We start from the raw sequence: 25,346 nt of genomic DNA on the forward strand, positions 1-25,346 counted from the left end.
AAAGCTTCCGCAGGCTCCAGACGTCTGTGCACCTCAGGGATAGGCCACTGATGCCCAGACGGGCTCAATTACACTGCACTCCTGCGATTTACAATTATCATTGTACTTGCCGACAGCAGACGTCTGCACGCTCAGTCATAAGCCACCACCCCGCTGATTGTCACTAAATAAGCCATCCGTCAGTTTTTCCTCCCCGCAACTCTCAGCCGTGCAGCATCCGATGCATTAATGCATTACATAACGGGGATCCAGGCTGCTGTGCTGCTCTGCCAACCCCACGTAATGTGCTCGTCAAACGGCTTGGCGTCATAACGCACAGCGCATCGCCGCCGGGAGGCTGGAGAGATGGGGGCCGCTGAGGAGAAGAAGCTGCATCCTGTCCGCCTCCATCCCTCATACAGGCTCAAAACCCAGCCCTCTCCTCCAGCCGGCAGCCAATGGACGTCCTGTTGAGCAGCCCGCAGTCACACTGATGACAGACAGCAATGAGAGGAGCTGGCCATGCCTTGATCTTATTATGTTTAACTAAGTTATCATTGCTCATCTGCCTGCAGACTTACATGTAATGCTATGGCATGACTGCAACGGATTCTGACCAGTATGTTCACATTTGACATTTGTGTTTTTATTCCTAATTTACAAAAATATATTATGCTCCCACAATCTGTATCATTGTGCAGAAGAGACAACGCTAATTATATCCAAAAAATATCCTAATTTCTGCAGTTTGTCTATCCTTAGTCTAAATCTGCATTTTCAGGTTTTCAGTGTTCTGCTTCACAACGTTTTGAGATTTGACAGAAAAATGTAAAAATGATGACAATAAGCTGACATGTGTGTGTGTTGTTGTAGGACATTAACACACAATACTACATGGTCAGAAAAGGAACCAGTTATCAGTCTTTATGGGTTGTGTTAGTAAAAATAACACAACCCATAAAGAGAACACACACACACACACAAAGAGGTGGCGGTACTAAAATTTGTTTTTTGCCCTCATCATTCAAATATCCCATATTCAGTTTGTTGAAGAGCGGTCTGTCTCATTTAGTCCTACTTGAAGAAAAGAGGAGTTAGTGTGTCATGCAGCTGCAGTGCTGTGTGAGCACACAGCTTTTGTGCCACCCTGTGGGAGAATGAAAGCATATTATCTCTCGCTCCATTTCTCTATGAATTCTAATGTCTTCATCAACTCTCCTTTTCTATGCAAACTTTGGGAATATCTTGCTACTGCTAGTATTAGAGATCATTTTTGTATGTCACTGCACTAGTAATGTATGAGCCCATGGTCAGTCACTTTCTCATTCAAGTGAATGGGAAGGTGTGTCCAAGCTTTTGACTGGTACTGTATATATACAGATAGTGTATGTAGGGTTTTGCCTCCACAGCACACCAGCATGTAGTAAAGCATGAATAAAAATCTTATGAAATGCAGACATTCTGTGCAACTGGGATGCAGCATGGGTTGTTTTTTAGACTCACACTGTGTCCCAGTACCAGACTACATACTAGTTCTAACAAAGTTTTGAGTGTGTAGTAGATTCACACTGTAAAATACTAGAAAAACAGATCTCAAAGATGCCAACGTGCATACTAATTTGCTTTTTGACTGTGCTGTTGATCCACAATGCAATACACACTGGAAGGAAGAGCTTCTAACAGCCTGAAAAATTAAAACTATCTAACTACCTTTTTACTCTACCCACCTATGTAGCGTGTTATTATTTCTGCGTTTGAGCCCTCCCTAGTTCTACCACTGCAAAAATGTTACCACTTCTTTTGCTGACAGTTTCTAAAACCTTTCCCCACACTGCAGCCACTTCATCTTAACCACCAATCTAACACATTATCCACTATTCTCCATAATTGATCATATCTCATTTATATCTAATGAATGTTGTGGTTCTTATTTGTGAAATTCACCTAAACCTCTGTGCACTGTTGAATCTGAAATGCACGAAGCGTCACACAGAAAAGGAAAGTCAACAAATCTTTATCCTTTGAACTATGCAGTAAGGGGGTGGTGCCTCTGCCCAGGGCACTGAACTGCCAAGACCTGATCCTATCTGAAGTGTAGAAGCAGAGTCAGGAGAGTCTGTTGTACTGATTAACTCTCAATAAAGTCAGGCATGGAGCTCGGATCAACAGTTGGTGCTGTGAGGAGTACGAGGGTGCTGGTTGGCAACGAGGTCCGTCCTGCAGTCGTTGTAATAAAGAATGGGAAAATCCATCAAATACTCTCAGACAGGGACTTTTCTGGGGATGTTGCCTGTGAGGTAAGCTGTCTCACACTGGTCTCACTTTTAGCATACTCCTCCTGGTGGAATGAAGATGGATATATAGAGACACAATGAAAGATAACTGTCTGTTAGGTTGTTGATTTAACACTCCTAATATTTTCACTCTCATGTTTGATTATCCTGGGTGATGTAACCCACCTGTGATGGCAGGTGTTGGATGTGGGTGACAGAGTGGTAATGCCAGGCATTGTAGATTGCCATGTTCATGTGAATGAACCAGGCCGCACCTCCTGGGAGGGTTTCTGGACCGCCACCAGAGCTGCTGCAGCTGGAGGAGTGACAACGATTGTGGACATGCCACTGTAAGTTGGAGACACCCCCAATCAGTGCCCACTGTCTGACCACATAAGGTCACTGGTGGAAGGTAAAGGTCAGAGGGTAAACAGATTGTGAAATAATAATAATAATAATAATAATAATAATAATAATAATAATAATAATAATAATAATAATAATACTTTTTAAGCTCTCTTCAGCCAAAGATCAAATTGGGGGCAGATTAAGTTACTGGGCATTATAATGATAATAAAGTACATATTGTTTTCTTTTCTCTTTTTTTTGCAAAAAATGTATAAATTGTAATAGGCCTAAAATATTAAACATCTTTTTGTTCATTTTGCCATCTATTGTAACCTCAGATTTTTCATGTTTGCACTTACATGTTAGAGGTTCAGTTTAAAACTAAGAATTTTCGTTTATTTTCTGACAAACTACTTATATCTTTTTTTCAAATATAAGTGCATTTTCAGACACTTTCAAGATATTTTGGTGTAATTTGTTCAGTACAACTAACAATATTACTTTGCTACTTCCCTGGTTGGGAAAAAAGTAACATAAGTGGTTACAGCAGTAAAAGTGTTTAATACTTCCATTTAGATATCATTTTTTGTAGCTAAATTATTTATTTTTTGCAAGTTTTCATAATTCCATCTCATTGTTAGGAGTTAGCATTCTGCTAGGTGGATTATGACACATCTAGCCCATGTTTTTTGTATTTGAATGCTGATAAAAGTATATTTGCATATTACATCTTTAGAGTATTAGTATATTAATAAAATTAAACTTAATTAAACTACTGTTTTCATCAAGTTAATGTTTGTTTGCCGCATTTAGCTCTTGAGTTTTAGCATAGCTAGCGTCTCTGGTAAGCTAGCGTGCTACATAACACTTTGATATTTGGGACTTAATGGGCTGTTGAATTTGAATTTATTTATTTGTGCTTACTGAACAGAAATAGCATCCCTCCAACCACCACACTTAGTAATTTTAGTGAAAAGCTGCAGGAGGCAACTGGGAAGTGTTTTGTGGACACAGCCTTCTGGGGAGGTGTGATTCCTGGCAATCAGGTACAGTGGAACAGCTTGTACTCTCTCTCAGCCAGATTGTACTGAATTACAGCCATAGCAAACACAAACAACAAATGTCTCCTTGCAGCTAGAACTGCGGCCCATGATCCAGGCCGGAGTGGCTGGCTTCAAGTGTTTCCTCATCCACAGTGGGGTGGATGAGTTCCCCCATGTGACTGACTTTGATCTGCACACTGCCATGAAGCAGCTACAAGGCACAGGAAGCGTCCTGCTGGTAACTCACAAACTGAAGCATCTTCCATAACAGTAACCCACATGCTCAGGTAAGGTGATGTAACTGAAACACCTTCTGCTTTGTCTCCCCCAGTTTCATGCAGAGAGGGATGTTCAGCAGTCAACAGAAGAGACTGGTGGTAACAATTATTTTACTCCCTGCAATGGATGCTCTGTTTGTGGCACATCCTATTTTTACTGTATTCATCCTATATCATGTTCAATATATGTTGTGTTTATGTTTGGGCTCAGCAGTATTGACAAAATCAAATATTGTGATATTTTTGACCCAATACCTCAATACCAACACTGTGATGACATTTTGACTACTGAGGCTTGATTTGTACAATATCTTGAAACAAGAAGATTATTGTCGGAAAAAGATTAAATAATGTTAACATATTGGCAGATTTCTTTTCGGTTGTTCAGCTTATTGTCTTCATTTGTGGCAGTGGCTGAGGTCACAAAAACTAAACTTGAGGAAAATAAGATTCTAAGATGCAAAAATCAGCTACAAAATGATCAAGATTGGGATTTTTTGCAGTGAACTAGTTATTTAGCTAGTCTAATAAGCTCAGAAAATCCTCTCATTCAATTTAAAAGTCCAATAATTAACTACATTTAAGCTGTTGTATATCTAGTTGGTCATATGATATCAAAAATCAAGGTTTATAACATGATGTTGATATTATGTTGATATTCTGTCCTGCTCTGGTTTGTATGAACTCCATGACATTGTGAAGCAGAGGCAAATTATTTAAAGAATTTGTTTTCAGTAATGAATACTGATATGATCCAAACCTCTGCCTTCCCACTTCCCATGTTAGATCCCTGCCAGTACTCCACCTTTCTGCAGTCCAGGCCAGATGTCATGGAGATAGAAGCAATTCGCACCGTCACAGAACTCTGCATGCAATACCAGTAAGAACCAGCTTGTTAACAAATAGCTATTGTACATCACAGTAGGTATTTCTGGATAGGGATGGGTTGTGTTTGTAGCACTAACTCCAGTCAGTAAACTCTCTCTGCTCCAGGGTGCGGTGCCATATTGTTCACTTATCCTCTGCTAAGCCACTGAAACTGATCCAGGAAGCTCGGCAGGCTGGAGCCCCGTTGACGGTGGAGACGACCCACCACTACCTCAGTCTGTGTGCAGAGAACATACCTGCTGGGGCCACGCAGTTCAAGTGCTGCCCCCCCATCAGAGGATCTATGAACCGGGTAAACAGAATAGGATGCACTGTAGATACAAATCTGACCCTTTTCAGTTTGAGTGTAAGTCAAACACTGATTCTGCCCCACCAGGAGCAGCTGTGGTCTGCACTGAAAGCTGGGCAGATTGACATGGTGGTGTCTGATCACTCCCCCTGCACCCCTGATCTGAAGAAACTGGATAGCGGAGACTTTACCCAGGCTTGGGGAGGAATTTCTTCTTTGCAATTTGGTAACTACAGACCAGTGACATACATAATGAATATCAGTAGGATGCCCGTTTACCAAAATCAGTCAATGCACTGGATGTTCAGCTCTCTAGAGAGGTCCCAGAATGCATTGTAAAAACCTGGGTCACTGACTTGAAGTGTTAAATGTTACAATGATTCATTCATGTCATCATATCATAAAGACCGTAACTACAATCATGAAAGCATCCACAACAGCCTCATAGTTGTAAGTACGAGTAGAAGAGAAACAGACTTTCTGATGGCTACTGTATGATACCTCTCATTTGTTGGACAGAAATGCAGAAGTGTCAACAAAATTGCATCGTTTTAGCATCTTTGAGCTCATTGTTTTGGTTTTACAGCCTGCAGCTTCACTGTTTCCTTCACTCTGACCGCTCTCATTGACCTCATTCACAGCTGCAACAGGCAGCTGTTTTTCAGTGAAAAAACTCTAATAAACCCACTGTTCACTACCTGCTCAGCACCACACAGCAGACAGACAAAGTTAGCAACTAGCTGGTGAACATAGAGGAGCATTTAGCAGCTAAAGAGCCAGATATTTCCCTCAGTTGGTAAAGACCAGACCAGAGTTAAAAGGAGAGTGAATATTGGACTTATTGTCAGGTGATTCAAATGAATGCTAATGTTGCTCCGTCTCTGCTGGATGTGTAAAAAGACGACAACATTTGCCACAATAATGTCAATGTTGCATTTACAGCTTGGTCCACTGTCAAATAGCCAAAAAACCTAACACTCATACAATCAATTCAGTTACATAGCCTATACAGTTTGCTTATGGCTTCTTAACAAAAAAATGCAATAGAGAAAAAAATCACCCAAACTACTTAGATTTGTACCTATATGGCCAGCACTGCAAGTAACTATCCTGACATGTAGTGTGAACACTCCTAAGTCATTCTTCTCATGCTGCTGGTGTAAATGCAGCACTAACGCAGCTGTAGCTTACAAAATTAACGATACTTGCTAATTAGCAGACCTAAGTCATACTTATCCACCCACAATAATACTGACTATTGTCAGTGCTTGTTCATTAGTTTACCTAAATCAAATGTCGCTATTATTCATTCATTATTTGCAGTTATTATTCATGCTATGATAACTCTGTTAATAAGCTGCCTTGGGAAGAATAATTATATATTGTTACAGCTGCAAATGTAACCGGTAAACTGTAACCTTTATTCTGTATTTTTCATGATTTTTTACATTTTAACCTAACCTAACCCCTGAGAGAGGTGGAGTGGTTTTAAAAAAGCATCAGAGATTATTGACTCATCAGTGTCCCATGTTCACTGAATTAGTAATCAGAGCCTGATTCAGTTCAGTGAGTGATTCACTCTACTGGGGAGTGATTTGAGACACATCAGTATATTGATGATATCACAAAATGCACCGGCTACACTATACAATCTCTACAGCTGCTATTACAGTTTTCTCATTATGCACTGTCTATGGAGCAGGTACAGGATTTGTCTGACAGGATTAATTGTTCCCTCCTTCCCTCCTACCCCCAATAGTCCTCCTGACACAGTGATCACCCACACTGGGCAAAGTTCACAGGGAGGTAAACAAGAGCTGAGTGCCAGTTTAGAGGACAGCCTAATCATTTACTCTTCAAACACAGTGAGAGTGTGGTCAAAGTCTGATATCAGGGAGACTGTCAACAGTGATACGCAGTTATGAAACTTCCTGATGTGATTGAAATAATTGATGAAAGTAGGAGAGCCGTCTGGAACACCAAGTTTGACATAAAACTAAACTGTCAACTCTATTGTCTCTCACTGCAGTTAATATATCTCAGACCAGCCTGTTCACCACTTCAGCCATTTTTAACCATTTCCAGGTTTACCTCTGTTCTGGAGTTCAGCCAGTAAGAGAGGCTTCCAGCTGCATGATGTGGTGAGGCTCCTCAGCCGAAAAACATCCCAGCTGTGTAGTCTGGACAACCAGAAGGGTATCCTCGCCCCTGGCTTCGATGCCGACTTGGTCATATGGGACCCAGAGAGAGAATTTGAGGTTGGTATACATCAAGGAGTCCACACCATCAATAGACATAAAGCTTTGAATCTGCTTACATTTTAAGACCTTTTTTGACAAGGAAAAGCTATAGTATGTTCTTGCATTGTGTTATTGAATGAATCTACCAACCAATCAGATGGCTTTATATCCTCTATCTTCTGTCATACTTCATAGATTAAAGAAGCAAGCATACATCATAAAAACAAGGTAAAAAAAAATACATTTCAGATACATTTCATGAACAAAATGGTAAGATTCAAAGACTTTTATATGACTGACTTCACGATCGTGTGTGTGTGTGTGTGTTTGTGTGTGCAGATAACCCCTTACCTCGGCGTCACACTGCAAGGAGTGGTGTGTGCCACTATCCTCAGGGGGCGGCTGGTGTACAGAGAAGGGTCTCTCTGCCCCGAGCCTCTGGGGAAGCATCTCCTCATCCCTCAGAGGAAAAACCAAGCCCAGCTGTGAAGAATAAAAACCACTGAAATAAAACTCACCAGATCTGTGTCACTGTGTTGATTGATTCTGATGATAAGAGGGCACCATGTTGTTTTCCTCAATAATCTCACTCCTACTGTGTGCTTTTCATTATATTTTATTATATAAAATGTTTTACATCACAATTCCTTTGTAATAGAATTGCAAACACTGAACAAACTGTTAAGACTTTTTCTTTATAACATCATGACAGCGTCAGGATTTAAAAGCCAATTACCAACCAAAAAATAGTGCTTTTCCAGTTGAACAAAGCTACTGAAACTTCTTCACCTATAATTGCAGAGAAAAAGACACTAAGATAAAAGTAGACACTAAAAGTTTTTATTATTGTGTTATGCACACTATGCCCTGCCAGCATGGACAGTAAAGAAAAGGTCATTTTCACAATCAAATTTTCAGGCCTTCGTGTCTACAAAAAATTACAGACAAAACTTGTCCTGTACAGTTATACAACTGATAAAATTAGAATAAATACCAACAAAAGGATCTATCTTGCCTTCTTTTCCAGGCTTTTGAGACAAAGATATCACACTTAAATACATCAAAGTTGAACAACTGCTCCAATTTTTGATCATCTGTACGCCAGGATGTTGTAGGCTCCCTCTTAAACAATACAAAAGGAAAATGGATCTCACTCTCTACTTCTCTCAAATCACACAGATCACACAATCTCTTTGCTGAATATTTTTGAATCTGCCAATCATTAAGCCGGTTTTCAAGATCTTTTGCTTCTGGATGAGCAAGACGCAACATTTTGTTTCTTTAATGTGCATACACTGTATGTCCTTGAATTTGGTTCAGGAAAGACATTTTCAAATAACTTTTCTTCAAACTTGAATAAGGCTTATTTTTAATGGAGCTCACATTACAACTCATTATTCTTTCAGATATAGAACATATCTGCCTCCTCAAAGGCTGAGTAAAGCTCTTCAGCTGGTGGAAGTCATCAATATGTTTATCATGTGTTCTGAGAGTATATGCAGGATCATGTGGATAATATTTAAAAATGTCCGGTTCTACAGTTTATCTTTTGAGGATTTTATTTTATTTATTTTGCTTTATCTTCATTATTATCAAGATTCTGCCATTATAACAATGTTTTGTGTGATAAAAGGGTTAGGGTTAGGGTGTTTACACATTTATTATGCTTTCGATAGACTTTTCCAGACTTTACAACATTGTTTGAGCGTATATACACTGTCCATACTCCAAACCCTGCAATTAATGGATTTAAAATATAGGCTCAGGAACGCATTTAAACTTGTGTGTTGTGGTGTGGATTCAGCCTGCTGTCACTTTGCAAAGCGTAGCAGTGTAACAGTTAAGTCTGACCCTCTGGAGAGTCAGTAGTCAATAATTAACATGTTTGGGGACCTGTTAGGAGACTTCCTTATCTTTAAAATGAAAAGGTATCAAGCTAGCTGAGCTCATTGTGTGTGTTGACTGAAGAAGAGAAGAGATAAAACCAGGAAATGTTGTGACAGACTCCTGACCTGAGGATCTCACTGGTCAGACAGAGGGGGTGTGCTTATCGGAGGCTTTTACTTGACCCTCTTTCGAAGCTCTTTGTGGTTTTACTGCATTCGTCACACTGCTGGAAACATGTCGTCCCTCTCTGTAGCTCCACCAAAATGCCTGCAGACACCGCTGGCGGTTCCTCATCGTCACATGTTTGGACCGGGACCTTCAAACGTTCCTTCACGTATCTTGCAGGCCGGGGCCAATCCTGTTATTGGACACATGCATCCAGAGATATTTGAGGTAACTCGGTGGCTTTAATACAGATGGTGTGGTTTGTATCCAAGAACAGACTGACATAAGTGAACAACAATAACTATTTACACTGTCTGCATTGTAAAAAAAATTAAAAAAAAAGATTAAAACATTTTGCATCTCTCAGAAAAAGACAAGCGGTTCAATGTTCTACCCCATATCCTGTGTTGGCTGTAACAACACTGAATAACATCTCTTAGAAACTGCTAAACTGCAGCCAAGCCATGCATGCCATTTTAATTAAGGGTTTTTATTAAGCAAGAAATCATGTGTTTGTGTTTGTGTGTGCAAGAATGAAACAGAAAGGAGAGAGCATGCTTGGAAGTTTAAATCCATTTTTCTCAGACCCTTCCTTCTTTCCATGTGTGAGCCTGCATGGAGATAAATTAAACATCTACACATTTGCTTATCTGATTTCTAAGTTGCTCATTATAAGACCAATTTAAAGGGTGGTAGAGATGAAACACTCAGTTGATTAATCAATTGGTCCATCGGCAGAAATTAAATTAGTAACAATTTTGACAATAAATTAATTGTCATTTTGCCCATGCAAATGTGAATATTTGCTGTTTTTTTGTCTTCTATGATAGTAACCTGAATATATAGACAAAACATGCTATTCAAATAATTCAACTTAAACTTTGTGATGGACATTTTTCACCATTTTCTGACATTTAATGGACCGAATGAATCATCAATGAAAATAATAATTAGTTGCTGCCCTGATAGGCTGCAATTAGTCTGTTAGGACCACACTGCCTGTCTGCCACTTAACAATAACATTGCTCATTACAGATAATGAGTGACATCAAGAGTGGGATCCAGTACATGTTCCAGACTCAGAACAGCATGACTTTAGCTGTGAGTGGTACCGGCCACACTGCTATGGAGTGTGCCATCTTCAACACAGTGGAGCCCGGGGAGAGTGTGCTGACTGCAGTGAACGGCATATGGGGAGAGCGGGCAGCAGAAATGGCAGAAAGGATAGGTATTTGACAGGGAAAGGCTGGTGTTGTTCTATATTGTTCTTACTGTCAACAAATCCCATGAAAAGACCAAAACCAACAATGCTTTACTCGGTCTCTCCAGACTTTCTGACCTCTCAACCTTTATCTTTGGTGCTCAGCCCCAAGCTCACTGTCTGCTACTGAAGGTGGAACTCTCTAAAAACAAGCCACAAATATATAGTGTTTTTTTTTTTTTGAAAGGCTCAGTAATTTTCCAAAATAGCTGGGCACTGCAGTTTTTAGCAAACATTACTCATACAGGAATAAATAGTGCATTTGTTGGGGACTATTTTCAGCTGCGGATGTATACACATTTGATTCTCTAGTGAGTATTTACAGCAGCAGGATGGTGTACGTGGGATTGAGTCAAAATAAACTACAGAGCCAATGTTCATTGTAATGAAAAAAATGTCATCCAGTGCACTGATGTGTTTCTAATGGAGCTCTATGGCAGAAAGGAATAAGATATATCAGAACTTGACTACTTAGGATAAGTTGAGTGTTGATTTTGGTCTTTTCATGGGATTTGTTGACAATAAGAAAAATACAAAATATCTCCGGCCTCGTCCTTTAAAATAAGGATTAAATGATGGAATAAATATCCCTCAGTAGTTTTTCAATAACACAACATCATGTGTGTCAATCCAACAGGTGCCAGAGTAAATACCATTGTCGCGCCTCCCGGTGGCTTCTTCACTAATGAAGAAATTGAGCAGGTGATGTTTCCTGACACTGCAGTTACCAGGTTACTCAAATCATTTCTGTTATAAATACAGTCTGTTTGATCAATTGTTGCTTCATCACAGGCCTTATCGAAACACAGGCCGGTGCTGTTCTTCCTCGCACATGGAGAATCCTCTACAGGAGTCTTGCATCCTTTAGATGGCATCGGACAGCTGTGCCATAAGTAAGAAACAGCGCTCATGTCTTTGTCATCATCACATTTGTAACAAACGACAGACACATGACAGCTGGGTTATGATTTGTGCCGACAGGTATAACTGCTTATTCCTTGTCGACTCTGTGGCTTCAGTAGGGGGAGCACCTTTGTACATGGACAAGCAAGGTTTAGTATTAAATCTTTCCAAATGTTTCCAGCTTTTCTGCTGCATGCTGCAGCTGATGGAAACATTAAATATGTCTGTACAGTGTAACATTATCTGCTGATGACACCAAACAGAGATTTGTTTTGTGGATGATTGTACTTGCAGAGATAGACATCCTGTATACAGGCTCTCAAAAGGTTCTGAATGCCCCACCGGGTACAGCACCCATCTCCTTCAACGAAAGAGCATGGTGAGAAATGTAACTAGCATGCCTGTAAGTTATAGTTTGAAATATGTGTAACATGTGTATTTAAGTCTGAATTTGTCCACAGCAAGAAAATATTCAACCGAAGGACAAAGCCTGTGTCATTTTTCTTGGATTTGAGCTGGCTTGCAAACTACTGGGGATGTGATGGCAAGCCCTCAAGAGTGTAAGACCTTTTTTCCTGCATAGAGGAACTGATTGCATTTCAAACAGCGGTCTCATTTTTAGCCAAACTTGCACAATTACTGTATATCACTCTATTTCCTCTTCACAGATATCACCACACAGGCCCAGTCTCTGCTTTTTACTCCCTGAGGGAGAGCCTCGCTGTCCTTGTGGAAGAGGTGGGACACGTGTCATAAAGAAATATTTAGGTTTTGCTGTCCAGAGCACTAGGTAGTGCAGTGACAACAATATACCATTCCACCTCAATGCCAACAATACTTCAAAACAGGTCATATAGTAAATACAGTATGAATTAGCCATTAAGTAGCTTTTCTTTGGAGACTGAGCACATATGCAAGCAAAATCACTTTTATAAGCTAAAGACTGTTGTAGCAAGACATTGTTATTGTACTAATATACAACTAGTGCTGAACATGATAAGGCATGAGATCTGCAGAGTCGGATTTTTGCCTAACTAAGATCTAACAAAAAGCTATTTTAAATTACGAGATAGACAAAATGAAGATATGGATTGTGCAAAAATAGCTTTTTTTAAAAATAATGTTTTGACTATCTGCTTTAATACATTTTGTATTAAATCTAAGGGTCTGGAGAATTCATGGGAAAGACATCAAAAAGTGGTGGAGTATTTCCATGCTGGCCTAGAGAGCATGGGTCTCAAACTTTTTGTGAAAGACAAAGTGAGTTTCAAGTTTCAATACGAACATGTAATCTTTATAACAACCTGTAGTGGAATTACAAATCAATACAAACAGAATATGATCATGATACAACATGATAAGGGGAGAAAATGTACTAACTCTGACTTTAATGGTTGTTGCAGAAGGCAAGGCTGCCTACAGTTACAACTATTGTTGCTCCTCATGGATATGACTGGAAAGAGATCACATCCTACATCATGAAAACACATAATTTAGAGATTTCTGGAGGTCTTGGACCATCAGTTGGCTTGGTAAGAGGATAAATGGACAAATACTGTGTGTCTTTCTACTTTATATGCACTTTGTAGTTTAATCCCAGATGTTTTTGGTATTTTCAGGTGCTGCGTGTGGGACTGATGGGATGTAACAGCAGCAAGTCCAATGTTGACATGGTGCTGGCAGCACTGAAAGATGCTCTAAAACACTGCCACAAGAGCAAAGTGTGATGTGTCGTTGATGGATGCTGTAAAGATAATCCTCCTAATAAACGTTACTGTCATAATGAAGAGACTGTATGTAATAAATGAACCATTATTCTCAGGAATTGCCTCATGCATTTTAGTCACTGCTTGAATGGGAACAGTGGGCTTGACTTCAAAATAGTGCAGTATGTTTGGCCAGCAGAGGGTGGCAGTCTTTAAAAATGGCCCTCCAATTCAGGTCTTATATGTTCAACATAAATACCCAGTAATAAGTAATTTTACATGAGAGTATTCCACCCTTAATGGTATATTACACACATTTCATATGAATAGCTGAGCATATGAAGTCCCATTTTTCTAGCTCAATGGGTTTTCTGATGGTGGACTTCTTTTTGACAACTTAAAAATATATTCCTGGTGTTTTCTGTCCATATTAAAAGCTAAATGGCTCTCTTCCACCACACTGACTAGTAGAATTCAAGCACCTCAATATTTAACCAAGAATTGGTGATATTTTGGTTAAAATGTTGTTATCACTGAACAACTACACATCCCATAAGTCTTAGCCATTGGTATACAGTCAAAGCTTTGTGGGGGCTGTAGTTGTTGAATGCTGAAAAGAAATGCTTTCCATTGTGCTCTCATAACAACAAGCATACATAAATAACAAGTTGTATATTTTGCATCTGAGAAAAAAGTTTGAATGTTGCCCTTTAAATATTTGCCAACAAATAAGGTGAGAGCCACTAAAACAACTCCATTAATACTACATAACTACCAGCTGTTAATACCAGCCACTCTTTGTGTCAATCCAGGACTTTTTTGGTATCTTTGATCATAAAAAGGACTAACATCAAACTCCCTGTACTAATAAGAGTAATACATGTGAAAATTGTCAACTAACAGGGGAGTGAGGGAGATGTCAATCAACCACAGTCTCTACACACTCATAGAGTCATGACAGGGCATCTAATCAGCCAAGTGAAAACACCTGTGTGGGTGTACCATGGTAAGGGCCTTTCTGTGGTATTTTTTACATACATTAATGTAAATTGAGCAATTGTAAACCTTTCATTGTAAAATATGTAGTTAAAATACATTTTGATCCAATTAAGTCATCCCATGCCCCTCAAAATAAATATTTTTTTTTAAAAAAGCTCAGTATATACTGTATGCTCTGTATGTATTATGTGGGACTATTTTTCCCCATTTTCCATTTATCACAACAAAGGTGTTAAACTGTTAAGAAAGACCAATGAAGTAGTAAATAAATATGACAAAAATAATAAAGACTGTATGATAAAGTGTTTTCAAAAATAAATTTATAACGTTTTATAATGTTTTTATGTAAAAAGTGAGTTTCTCAAATAGATAAAGTCTATAAGGAAAATAGTGGAACAAGAAATAAATAAATGATTAAATACTACAGTAAATATACTATATATTTACTTTTTATACAGTCAGTGGAGCGTTGTTTTTTGCACCGCATTCCGCGAAGACCCGCCCTACTCTGCCTCTGATTGGCTCTGACCCTGAACCATAATCAATCTGACTCGTCATGCCTAAATCTAACCAATCTAACCAGCGAAGGCAACGAGTACTAGCCAATCAGAGGTAGAGTAGGGCGGGTCTTCGCGGACTGCGAGTTGGAAAACAAGAAAGACGTCAGTGGAGGGGGAAAAAACCCAAACAACCGGAACAGGACTTGCGTATTCGTACATCCGTGTTGACACCGTTCAGTAAATGGCGCGCAAACGGTTACAAGGAGCCAACTCTCCATTTTGACACTTACGGGGAGAAGTCTGCTCGTCTTTGCCTTTTTGTAAAACACAGGAGCCGGACAAATGGCGTGTAAAAGAGGAGCGCTTATTGTCCTGGAGGGAGTGGACCGAGCCGGGAAAACGACGCAGTGTAAGAAGCTGGTCCAGGCGCTGCAGCAGAGCGGACAGCCGGCGGAGATGATGAGATTTCCTGGTGAGGCCTGTCTTTTGTTCTGTCACCTTTAACACAGTTAACACAGCTGTGCTTTTGGATGTCAGTTTAAGTCTCCGTGCTGGTGTGTTTTGTAGCTTTCCATTAAAGTGAAGTGTTAATTGAATGTGTTGTGGTCACAGACAGGAGCACGACGATAGGGCAGCTGATCAGCTCTTACCTGGAGAACAAGAGCGATCTGGAGGACCACACCGTGCACCTGCTGTTCTCTGCAAACCGCTGGGAACTGGTGTAAGACTCTCATATAGTGACCTTCAATAAAAGTACCAACGACACTGTAAATTACAGCATTCAATGCCTCACATTGAGCAACGTATTTAAGTGAACGCAGTGTTAAGAATGACACTGCTTGTAAGGGTCAGTTATCAATTTATAAAAAGACGTTTCCACTACCCCCCCAGCATTAAGACAGGGGCTAACGCATTGCTAGTTTTGATCTTCTCTAGTCTTCTGATGGGATTTGTTGACAATAAAAACGTAGAATATCACCAGCTTTACTTTGAAAATATACACAACTTTGAATTAATGTACCTGACGTCTCTGCAAGCACATTTATGATGGAAATGATGAAAATACTCTTCATTTTTCTTTTGTCATTAGCCTTGACTGATTTGCTCTGGCTTGTGTACATTATAGTAATATAATTGTTCCAACCCACAGGCCTTTAATGAAGAAGAAGCTGGAGCAAGGCACCACTCTGGTTGTAGATCGGTACGCCTTCTCTGGAGCTGCTTTCACCAGTGCCAAGCCAGTAAGTCATTTATTAGCCTTTCAAACTGTGCATCCATATACAGCTGACAGTATTATAATGTGTGTTTGAGAGGAGCAACAGATCAGATTTATGTTCATCTTCTCCAGGGTTTCTGTCTGGACTGGTGCAAGAAGCCTGACGTGGGACTGCCGAAGCCAGACCTTGTTATGTTTCTGCAGCTCAGCCCAGCCGAGGCCGCTCTCAGAGGTCAGTTTGGAGAAGAGAGATATGAGACCAGTGTCTTCCAAAGAGCGGTTCAGCAGAAATTTGAACAGCTGATGAAAGATCCTTCAGTCAACTGGCAGGTGGGTACGAAGCAGATCTGGATGTCAGAGTGTCGTTTAAATCCAGAATATAAAACCATCTCATGATGTTAATTGTCTGTCGTAGGTCATTGATGCTGCTCAGAGTGTTGAAGATGTGCACGAGAACATCGCCAGTCATACCATTAATGCTATCAACATGGCTCAGAACCTTCCACTTGGACAGCTGTGGACGTGAACTTAAACTATTCTCGGTAAAACTGCTACTTTGCAACTAAGATACAATGTAATATTTTGCTATTTTGTGTATTATTATTATCTACAGTATAGTATCAAAATGACTCTAGAGCACACTAAATTCTTTGCTTAGCCCCTGTTTTTACTTGTGCTTTGTATAGAATGGAGGAGAAATGACTTTGCTTTGTTTCAAAGTTCATTTCACAAGTTCTTGAAATCGAAGAGATATACAATATTCAAATATCAGTCTGATTTTTATTTTTGAATCCTCTTACATGTCTATTCTTTCACCTGTCTACATATTGTGTTGAGTAAATAAATAATCTTCAAATGAACTAGTGTATATGTTTTAGACTTGGCAAGGATACTTTGCAATTAATACAACTTGTCTGCAGATCTGACTAAATTTGGTTTCATTACAGGCTGTTACAGATTTCAGTTAGTTACAAACCGCATAAGCCATGGGCATCATGAACCATTATGTGTCTATACAACATAAAACTGTTATGGCAATTTTTTTTACTTATGGAGTCAGGGAAAGGCACCATATCACTTCAGAATAAACATTTAAAGTGTTAAGACTCAAATGGAAACACATGTAATGTGAAGATGTGCATACAGAATTGATCCTGAGCTCCTGCTACGGCTTCCACCAGGCAGTCTCAATGTCGGATACAGAGAGCATTCAGAGGCTGTTGAGAAGGAACGCTGTGTGACACACGCTGAACTACACCATTGGAGCTGGACCGGCTCAAGAGGTCTCCAGAAATGTTCATCCCCTCAGGCTTCCCTTCTGATACAGAGAAGAGAGAGAAGCTTTCGCCTACTGTCAAGAACAGTAAATCATTGTTCATATGTTCCTCACAAGGAAAGGATCTCGAACTCCTCGTCTTCTGAATCAAAGAACCGTTCCAACCTGTCCGAGTCGGAGAAATCTGCAAAGGGAGCGTTAGCACATAAAAACAACATAACATTAAAATTCATTTTCATTGACATATTTGTTAGAACGTATTCTGCAGAACATGTGCTATTTATTTACCAGGAGTAAGGTTAAGGGCATCCACGCTGACCATGTGAGAGGGCTGACTGTCTACTAGTTCAAACATAGGCAAGCCCCCTCTGTTGCAGGAGAGCTAGAAGAGAAAGATTTCAATGTCATGATGTACGAGTTCCTCTAACAGAAAAGTGATGCTTTATTCATCTGCTATACATGAGTCAAGGGAGCAACAAAAGAGCAGTGTACACTGAGACATACCCTTCTTATGCGCATACACCAGTCGTCAAACTCGTCCTCTGTTCTGCAGAAGAAACCCTGGCAGACCCCAGAATACAATCAGCTATGGAACATCTGAGTAGTTACTGCAAAAAGTTTTTCAGCCTGCTCACATTCACATTTTAACAATAGCCTTTAGTTTGAGATACAAAAGCTCTGTGCTATAAAAGCCTCTCTAGCATTCCTACCGCTGCAATGGACGGGTCCAGTTCACAGATGTGCATGCGACAAGGCGGGTGCTGACAATGGTACGTCTCATCGGGGACCTGGCCGTCTTCACACGGCTCCACCGCCGGCTGTGTGGTGTGCGGGTCTAAGTAGATGAGCTCCTCCCCTGACGAGAAAAGACAGACATGTTCGGAATTAGATTGTTGTCTTCGTGGGAGTGAAAATCAATATGGTGAGCATGAGCTGGGCGTATTTCACAAACACAGAGACCAGACATACCGACATAACCAATGAAGTAATGGGCACTGTTGGGTTTTCCCCCAATAACACCCAGGGACTGAGGCAGCATGAAGCATTGCTGTGAAGAGAGACAAGAGGGTTTATCTCACCCCGACTGTAGCTAAATTTGCCTCAGAGTTCATTTAAGTAGCATTTGTATTACATTTATTAGCCAATTTACTACAAAGTACATATACTTAACATTACTTCCAACCATTTTCCAAAATTTAACAGTTTTTGTGTTTTTTTTTTTCATGTAAGTTTAATTCCATTTTACTAAGACACAAGTTTACACTGTGTACAAATCAAAAATCCCTCCCAGAAGGTTGATGTGAAACCAGTTAACATGGATTCCAGTGTCTGAACTTGGTCATTCGGTGATGTTTAGATTAAGTGTTCATTACAGTCTATTGATTTTGAATTGTGGGGCTGATGGCACTGCATTATCCAAATTTACTCTGTGTATATCTCAGTGTTTATTTTACATATTCTGTGCTGGAAAAATGTTTAAATAGTCATACACTGAGAGACAGATGGAGCATATCAAGACTGTTCCCTGAACAAAAGAATATTTGGAGCAAATCAACAAGGAGCTGTACACACAGTATTTCTAACCGGCCACATCTGCACGTCGTCCAATGTTACGTAATGGAAGTGGTTTGTGACTACGCATGTGAGAGCACGTAGTCTGTTTCAAACAGCATGCAGGAACCCTTATAACATCCTAATTACTGACCAAACATGTAGTGAACATCAGGGACTGGTTGGACCAGCTGTTCATTAGTTCAAACTAGTTAGCCTCATTTTAACTAAAGTGTTTACTAAGTGGATTACTGAATTAAATACATAGTTATTATGTAGAGATGAGTTGTTCCTTCACATTTATAAACTACTAACTGTCAGGTGGTGGACATATCTAACCTGACACTTTACAGAAAAACACTATATACCTCTAATGAAATACCATATCTATAATGTTAGACTAGATGACTACATGACATCAGATAACTTAGCACAGTTAGATATTCCCCTCTCACTGTAAACTACATGAATATCACTAATTCTAAAACATACATATTTCTACAAGTATGCATAAGACAAAGTTGTACCTACAGTACCAGTCAAAAGTCAGGACACCTTCTCGTTCTCTTGAACATGAAAGTGTGTCAGAACATTTGACTGGTACTGTTCATTCACAAAGGATTGGAGGTACAGTTTATATACATATATGTTTGCTGCTTTGGAAGTTGTGTTACAGCTTGTGATGCTACATTGACTTCATTTACATATTTGTTTGCCTCTTACTGGACAGTGACAGATGTTTCTGAACAACTGATTTACATATTACTAGTACTACTATTTTTACATATTAGTGCTTTACTAGATAAGATATTTGTTCAGTTTTAATGGTGCAACCTGATTTAGTGAATCATTAGTTTGAAACTAGCTAGCTACATTACTGTTGCGTGGCAACACAGTTGTCAGGAAGGACTAATTTGAAGTCTGAATCACCACCCAATGTGGTAATTACAACGAATAAGAACTAGATTTCCCATGCCCATATTTCGGTAAATAATGGTCAATTTCTCCAATATAATATAAACCCTCTAAGATTGGAAAATTATTGTTTGAATATATTTACAATGTGAGTATGCTTGATGAAGTATCACCTTGAGGGTTTCAATGTAGGCCTCATTTATATCACTCAGGCCCAGCCTGAGGGGGATGAGCAGGACGAGAGGTTTCCAGAGAGCCGTCTCCTCCTCTGACAGGGCACATGCACCCTCCAGGCAGCCATTGAGCTCACCCACTCCCTCTGACTCACCACAGGCTCCTGCAGGGTCCAGCCAAGGCATACAAAGAAGCTCTGCAGTGAAACAAATAAACACAGAAACAAACATAATCACTGACATTTGTCAAAACAAAACAAAACTTCACAGATGGAAATTTATGAGAGACTTCTACACATGTGTTTGATAGTGAACCACTTCCACTGACTCAGCTGCTTCCCCTTTTATCTCATCAGAGACAGCAATCAATATGATGAAAGCTCTCCACTCAAAGATCTTTCTATCTCATGTTTAACTATTCGCATGTGAGAGAGTATCAAAAGACGGACTGCTTTGGTATTAAGAAACTCAGCAGGGTCCATAGTTTAACCAGAGTGAGATTTAATCTGCTTTTGCCAATAACGAATAATAACAGTGTAAATAAACACAAACACAGCTGCACTCACTGATCTCCTCGATGACCACGGTGTTGTCCATCGCCACGTGTACAACTAATCTGCTCCATGTATCGAACACTGCCAGCTTCCTGAAAGCGAGACAGCACATCAGGACAGTTACGAGCTTTATCAAGATTGAAGCGCACTTATTTAGATTGTTGTTAAAAGCTCCTCGGTCTTATCTGTTTTGTTAATTGTTTGGCAGCGGGACGTCAATACATAAAGGAAACTGAGACCAGGCCATAAAATATGATGCAATACGAGCAAGTGAATGCCTCACAGTGTGTGTCTCAATCACACTGACTGAATGTCTTAAGTTTTTCTAAGCAGACACTTGTTTATGTGGCAACGTCAACACAAACAAAGTGCTGTTCTGCTTCGACTGACTGTCTCTTGTCTTGTTTTTTTTTTTTTTTTTTACATTCAGTCAGACTTTGCAGTTCAGACTGATATGCTTTTCTACTGGATGTACTCCACAGGCTACACTGTTCATTTTGTATACTTTTATAAAACCTGCCAGACAGATTGTGTAAACCATCAAAACAGACTCCTGCAGGTCTCTACAGATACATGTGGGCACTTATCTTTTCTAAAAGTGACATATTCACTACAATAGCAGTTGCAATATTGCTGCGAAAAATGAAAATAAAAAAATTAAACCGCAAAGATCGACAGACTTTGCAACAAATTGATGATTGATTAAAAGGTTCCTTGTGGAGTTTTTGGCCACTAGTGGCGCTATAGAGCAATGTTTTTATGGGTGGGTCCCCATTTTGTTTGTATTGTGCACTTGTGTGCCCAAGCTAGCAAACATGGATGTAAATATGAAATATAATTTGAAATATTTATAAATGAGCTTTGCAAATGTTGAGTGAGAGAGGAAATGCATTCAACACATTTGTTAAGATCTCAAGGATGCACACACAATGTGTTTTGGTGAGAAATATTGGATGTAAACATAACTTTTGCTTGAAGAAAACTCTACAGAGCAACTTTAATCTTTAAGTTATCCAGTAAAAATGCCCACAACTCCCAGGTTCCTGATTCTAAAATGAATGGATCTGCTGTTTATCTCAGTTTTATATGATTGTAACTATAAATATTTGTCAGGTTTTCGACTACTTTGGTCAAACTAAGGCGTTTGAAGGTTGCACACAGAGCTTTGGGAACTTGTGACGGCATTTTTCACAGTATTTTTCATTTAAGATATTCCATAGTTTAACTGATAATGAAAAACCATCATTAACTCTCAGCTACGTTACAGTACTTACTTTAGAACCTGGGCAACTGTGTTTGGTCCATACCACTGGCCTATAGGCTTTCCTTCTCCAACTCCCATTTGAGCTGCAGAATTAAAAAAAAAAAAAAGAAAAACACAATTTTATGCAAACTCTTGCAGGACTGTCTGAGTGAGCTCTTGATATAATTGGAAATGTTTGACTGTCACTACTCACCAATTTGATGGATGGAATAATAGCTGTCTTTTTTGTCAATGAAGGCGTTGAGAATACTGATGTACTCTTCTCTTTGTTTCTGGCCTCTGACCCATCTCCAGTCTGAGAACAAAAAGCCAGTTGTCAAGCTGCTTTAAAACAAGCTCTGTTTGGTATGGTCTACTCGCTGGAGAAGAGCTGTAAGTGCCACACAGTGATTAAATCTGCTTTCATCCACTTATAGCTGTCTTACCTCTGCCTAAATGTCGACACACCAAAGCCTCACCGAGGATCATCTGGCCGCAACGCAACATACATCCCCATCCTGTGTCTGATGTTGGTCCTGTTCCCCCTGTAACACAGTCAGGAATCAGACATTATGATTGATGCGAAAACACAAGTTACTCAAATCTCCAAACTCATCAAGTCATTTATCTTTTGCTTTAACTTACCGATCGGAGGGAAGTTTTTTCTGTATGTGAACCACAGTCGTGAAGTGACATCTGATAAAATCTCATCTTTCTCTACATGAAGAGAAGAAATCAGCACATTATAACACATCCACATAGATAAGAGTATACTTGCCAATTTGATTCTTTATTACTTAAATACTCATTCATCAGTTTTCCTTTCTCTGTATTCCACAGTCCTACCTGTGAGTGCATTGTATTCTTTTCCTAAGATCCAAACAGGGTCTGAGGTCTCAGGAAAATCTTCAAACTCTCCGAAGCGAAGTGTGTCGTATGTCAAGGTAGCTGCGGCAAAAGAAGATGTGAATGAACCGTGAGACTGTGGGAAATTACAAAGGGGGAAATCGCTGGTGGTTTTCATGTCACCGACCACCTGTTGCAGCTGATGACAGTGCAGCTTTCTGACAGGGAGTAAAGATGGAGTATCCCAGACGGGGGCCACAGGACAAGAAAGCCAGTACACGTGTCCTTGAGCCAGACACTGAATCCCAATCAGCTCCATGGAGGAGGTGCAAATAATTGGTAATAAATGGTCTCTTCTTAAAACATACTTTTATGGCAAAGCCTTTCTTGACTTTACTTGAGTTTTAATTTTCTTTGAACTGTTTTTTATTTCTTTTAATTTTTTTCTTGGTTTTTCCTAAACTGAATTGGTTTTTATCTGTTTTTTAAAACCTAATAATTTTATGATTTCTCTGTTTTATTTTGCTGCTTTTGTAAAGAACTCTGTAATGTGTATTTTGAAAAGTACTCTATAAATAAATATGATTATATTATTAAATAAGTACATATATAATTCAGTAAGTAGGTGCTGTCAAGAAAAGTGTGATGGCAAAACGCAATCACAGTAACAGACTTGCCTCTGCAGTTGGAATTACTGGGCTCAAAGCCAGGGAGAAAATCTGGCACAAACAGTCTGGGACACCATTTAAGGGTTCAGTTTCTCATAAGAAAACAAGCAAGACATGTTTTGGTCTGGTGACTTTAATAATACACTGGAAATGTATAAATATATATAAAGATATGATATAAAGTTTAAAAAAAAGGTTTTTGCTGACACATAAGGTCGTTCGCATTAAGAACTACCGGCAGCAAAAGTTGACAGTTTACTAACTTGTCTGAGTATCAGCAGTTTGTTACTTGAGACACAGAAAGATAAACAATAAAGACATATATTGACAGTTGGAAGAGAAAGACATGCATCAGCAAGTTTACTCGTTTTCTCTGAGAGCTATTACCAACTAAATGAGTCTTGCTGCATACTATATCTCAGCTGTCTGATGGCTAATAGTGCTCTCTGTGTTTTCAGTGCAACTTTAGAGTACCGTACAGAGTTATTTCCACTTTATGCTGATTTATACTTTTACATTTCAGAGGTAGTTTTTATACACTACATTTATTTGACTGTTGTAGCTGTAAAATTATAGTGATTATTGGAGAATCTTGTAAATTAAAGCATCAATGATAATCAAATGAAATATTGTAATGTTTATAAGATTTTAGACAGCATTTATGTTTTTCCATCCATAATATCCCAAATTAATGAAGCTTTAAATATCACCAGAAAGAAAATAGTGAAATATGTCATCATAAATTCATAAAATCCTATTTTAACATATTTAGAAACAGAAATGTTAAAATCTGACTTTCAATGAGCACAGAGAAACTTTCCACTTTCAGCAGATCAATGTGAAAACATCTTTCTAGTGTCAAAGTCTGTACATACATCTTTCTTCACAGTGAAGCTCAAACATTCAACTATAGGAACAAGAAGAAAAACTTATGTTTTTATGTTTAAGTGGAGGGAGACTTTAACCCTACATAAAAACCTAAATATACGTCAGAAACGAAAGTGTCTTTTGATAAAAACATGTGAGGGCAGCACAGACCCTAGACTCTTTTTAAAAAAGGCCTAAAAACCTTTTTAATCAGGAAGACTTTTTCATCTTAACTCTTATTATTTTCTTAATGTTATATGTTTTTAATGCTGTAGCACTTTGAGTTTCACTACGAATGAAAAGTGCGTTACAAATTGACTGCATTATTATTAGTAGTAGTACAGTAGTAGTGATGGTGACAGTGCATCGTCTGAGATGTCTCGTTTTGGGCGTACCGTAACGGCCGCATAAACAAGTCAAATCAAGGACAGAAGACAACTTATTAAGAGTGAAACATTACAGAAACACATGACATCAACACAGAAGGCATCTGGACACCGTACAGGGAGTTGTTCAGCTGTACAGCGAGCTGTCAAAGCGGGGAATCCACCAGGTTTCAACAACAGCAGGCTAGCGTTACTTAGCAGTTAGCTTTAGTCATCACTTTAGCAGGCTAACGTCACCGAAAGCTACAAAGCAATCTGGGTCTGTGTTGGATTGGCAGCGGTTTGTTGGCAATCCTATCATGGCAGAGTGGAAGAGTTGTTGCCAGGTGTGAACCACTAATGTTGTGGATATTTTGTAGCCAGGCTAAGCATGAGAAATAATGTTTATTTTGCTCTAAAATCTAGCTTACCTGCATCCATCCCGACGGTCTTCACCCTATCTTGTTTGTTGTTCTCTGCACTCTGCCCCGCTGGACCAATGGGAAGAGAGAGAGGCGGGATATTCCTCACGATATCCAATAAGACGTGGGAGGGGGGTGGTTATGTATGCCCTAACCAATCAACTGTGGCTGACGTATCCGTCCAGTTGAAAACAGATGACGGTGCGTTCACGTTACACATAACTCTTGTTCTTTTGTAGACCAGCTCATCAAACATCATTCCATTTATATTTTCATTGTGAAATAACAATGATGTTTTGTCTCGTTTAAATTGGCCATAGCCAATAATTTAAAAAAAGATTATTAAGTAAAAAACGTATTTTTCTTTATTCACAAACCAAGGTTTTGTGGTAAAGAAAAATGGTTTGAGATGCAGTTTAAAACACAAGAGCTTTGCTGTGGGTCAGTAATTAATAAATTTACAATAACTGTTTAATTGCTTACATTTAGTC

At 39.3% G+C, this 25,346-nt stretch overlaps 6 protein-coding genes across 9 annotated transcripts in view; 3 read left to right on the forward strand and 3 right to left on the reverse strand.

Moving 5' to 3' along the window:
- Window positions 1–883, reverse strand: part of LOC122989497 (tetratricopeptide repeat protein 39C) — a 10,888-nt gene extending 10,005 nt beyond the window's left edge. The window contains exon 1 of the mRNA XM_044362433.1: window positions 1–883. This exon is cut by the window's left edge and continues 313 nt beyond it. The gene's annotated coding sequence lies outside the window, so the exon portion shown is untranslated.
- Window positions 1–25,346, reverse strand: part of scly (selenocysteine lyase) — a 372,304-nt gene that overhangs the window by 62,214 nt on the left and 284,744 nt on the right. The window lies entirely within an intron of this gene.
- zgc:103559 (Allantoinase, mitochondrial) lies at window positions 1,958–7,855 on the forward strand. The gene is made up of 11 exons (XM_044362434.1): window positions 1,958–2,276; window positions 2,451–2,602; window positions 3,532–3,646; window positions 3,735–3,881; window positions 3,975–4,020; window positions 4,708–4,801; window positions 4,915–5,101; window positions 5,186–5,324; window positions 7,184–7,356; window positions 7,534–7,566; window positions 7,678–7,855. The coding sequence occupies exons 1-11, from the start codon at window positions 2,130–2,132 to the stop codon at window positions 7,825–7,827; spliced, it is 1,383 nt and encodes a 460-aa protein (XP_044218369.1). The 5' UTR covers window positions 1,958–2,129; the 3' UTR covers window positions 7,828–7,855.
- Window positions 8,872–13,379, forward strand: agxta (alanine--glyoxylate and serine--pyruvate aminotransferase a). The gene is made up of 11 exons (XM_044362446.1): window positions 8,872–9,618; window positions 10,426–10,618; window positions 11,289–11,353; window positions 11,444–11,544; window positions 11,633–11,703; window positions 11,849–11,933; window positions 12,016–12,114; window positions 12,223–12,292; window positions 12,719–12,814; window positions 12,958–13,086; window positions 13,174–13,379. The coding sequence occupies exons 1-11, from the start codon at window positions 9,460–9,462 to the stop codon at window positions 13,279–13,281; spliced, it is 1,176 nt and encodes a 391-aa protein (XP_044218381.1). The 5' UTR covers window positions 8,872–9,459; the 3' UTR covers window positions 13,282–13,379.
- On the forward strand, window positions 14,938–16,835 carry dtymk (deoxythymidylate kinase (thymidylate kinase)). The gene is made up of 5 exons (XM_044362457.1): window positions 14,938–15,231; window positions 15,372–15,480; window positions 15,910–16,000; window positions 16,108–16,305; window positions 16,391–16,835. The coding sequence occupies exons 1-5, from the start codon at window positions 15,102–15,104 to the stop codon at window positions 16,499–16,501; spliced, it is 639 nt and encodes a 212-aa protein (XP_044218392.1). The 5' UTR covers window positions 14,938–15,101; the 3' UTR covers window positions 16,502–16,835.
- atg4b (autophagy related 4B, cysteine peptidase) lies at window positions 16,736–24,943 on the reverse strand. Of its 3 annotated transcripts, XM_044362443.1 has the most exons (14): window positions 24,865–24,943; window positions 22,534–22,635; window positions 22,333–22,404; window positions 22,134–22,232; window positions 21,902–22,003; window positions 21,719–21,791; window positions 20,457–20,536; window positions 19,891–20,087; window positions 18,221–18,299; window positions 17,962–18,107; window positions 17,756–17,812; window positions 17,540–17,633; window positions 17,366–17,435; window positions 16,736–17,293 (listed from the first exon to the last, which is right to left on the reverse strand). In XM_044362443.1, exons 1-14 carry the CDS (start codon window positions 24,872–24,874, stop codon window positions 17,281–17,283), a joined length of 1,194 nt encoding a protein of 397 aa, XP_044218378.1. In that variant the 5' UTR covers window positions 24,875–24,943; the 3' UTR covers window positions 16,736–17,280. The 3 variants fall into 3 exon arrangements, with proteins under 3 accessions (XP_044218378.1, XP_044218377.1, XP_044218379.1); XM_044362442.1 differs by having other exon boundaries at window positions 16,736–17,448; window positions 17,541–17,633; XM_044362444.1 differs by lacking the exons at window positions 16,736–17,293; window positions 17,366–17,435 and having other exon boundaries at window positions 17,541–17,633; window positions 17,756–17,798.

Source organism: Thunnus albacares, chromosome 9 (genome assembly GCF_914725855.1).
Source record: "Thunnus albacares chromosome 9, fThuAlb1.1, whole genome shotgun sequence".
Taxonomy (NCBI): Eukaryota; Metazoa; Chordata; class Actinopteri; order Scombriformes; family Scombridae; genus Thunnus; species Thunnus albacares.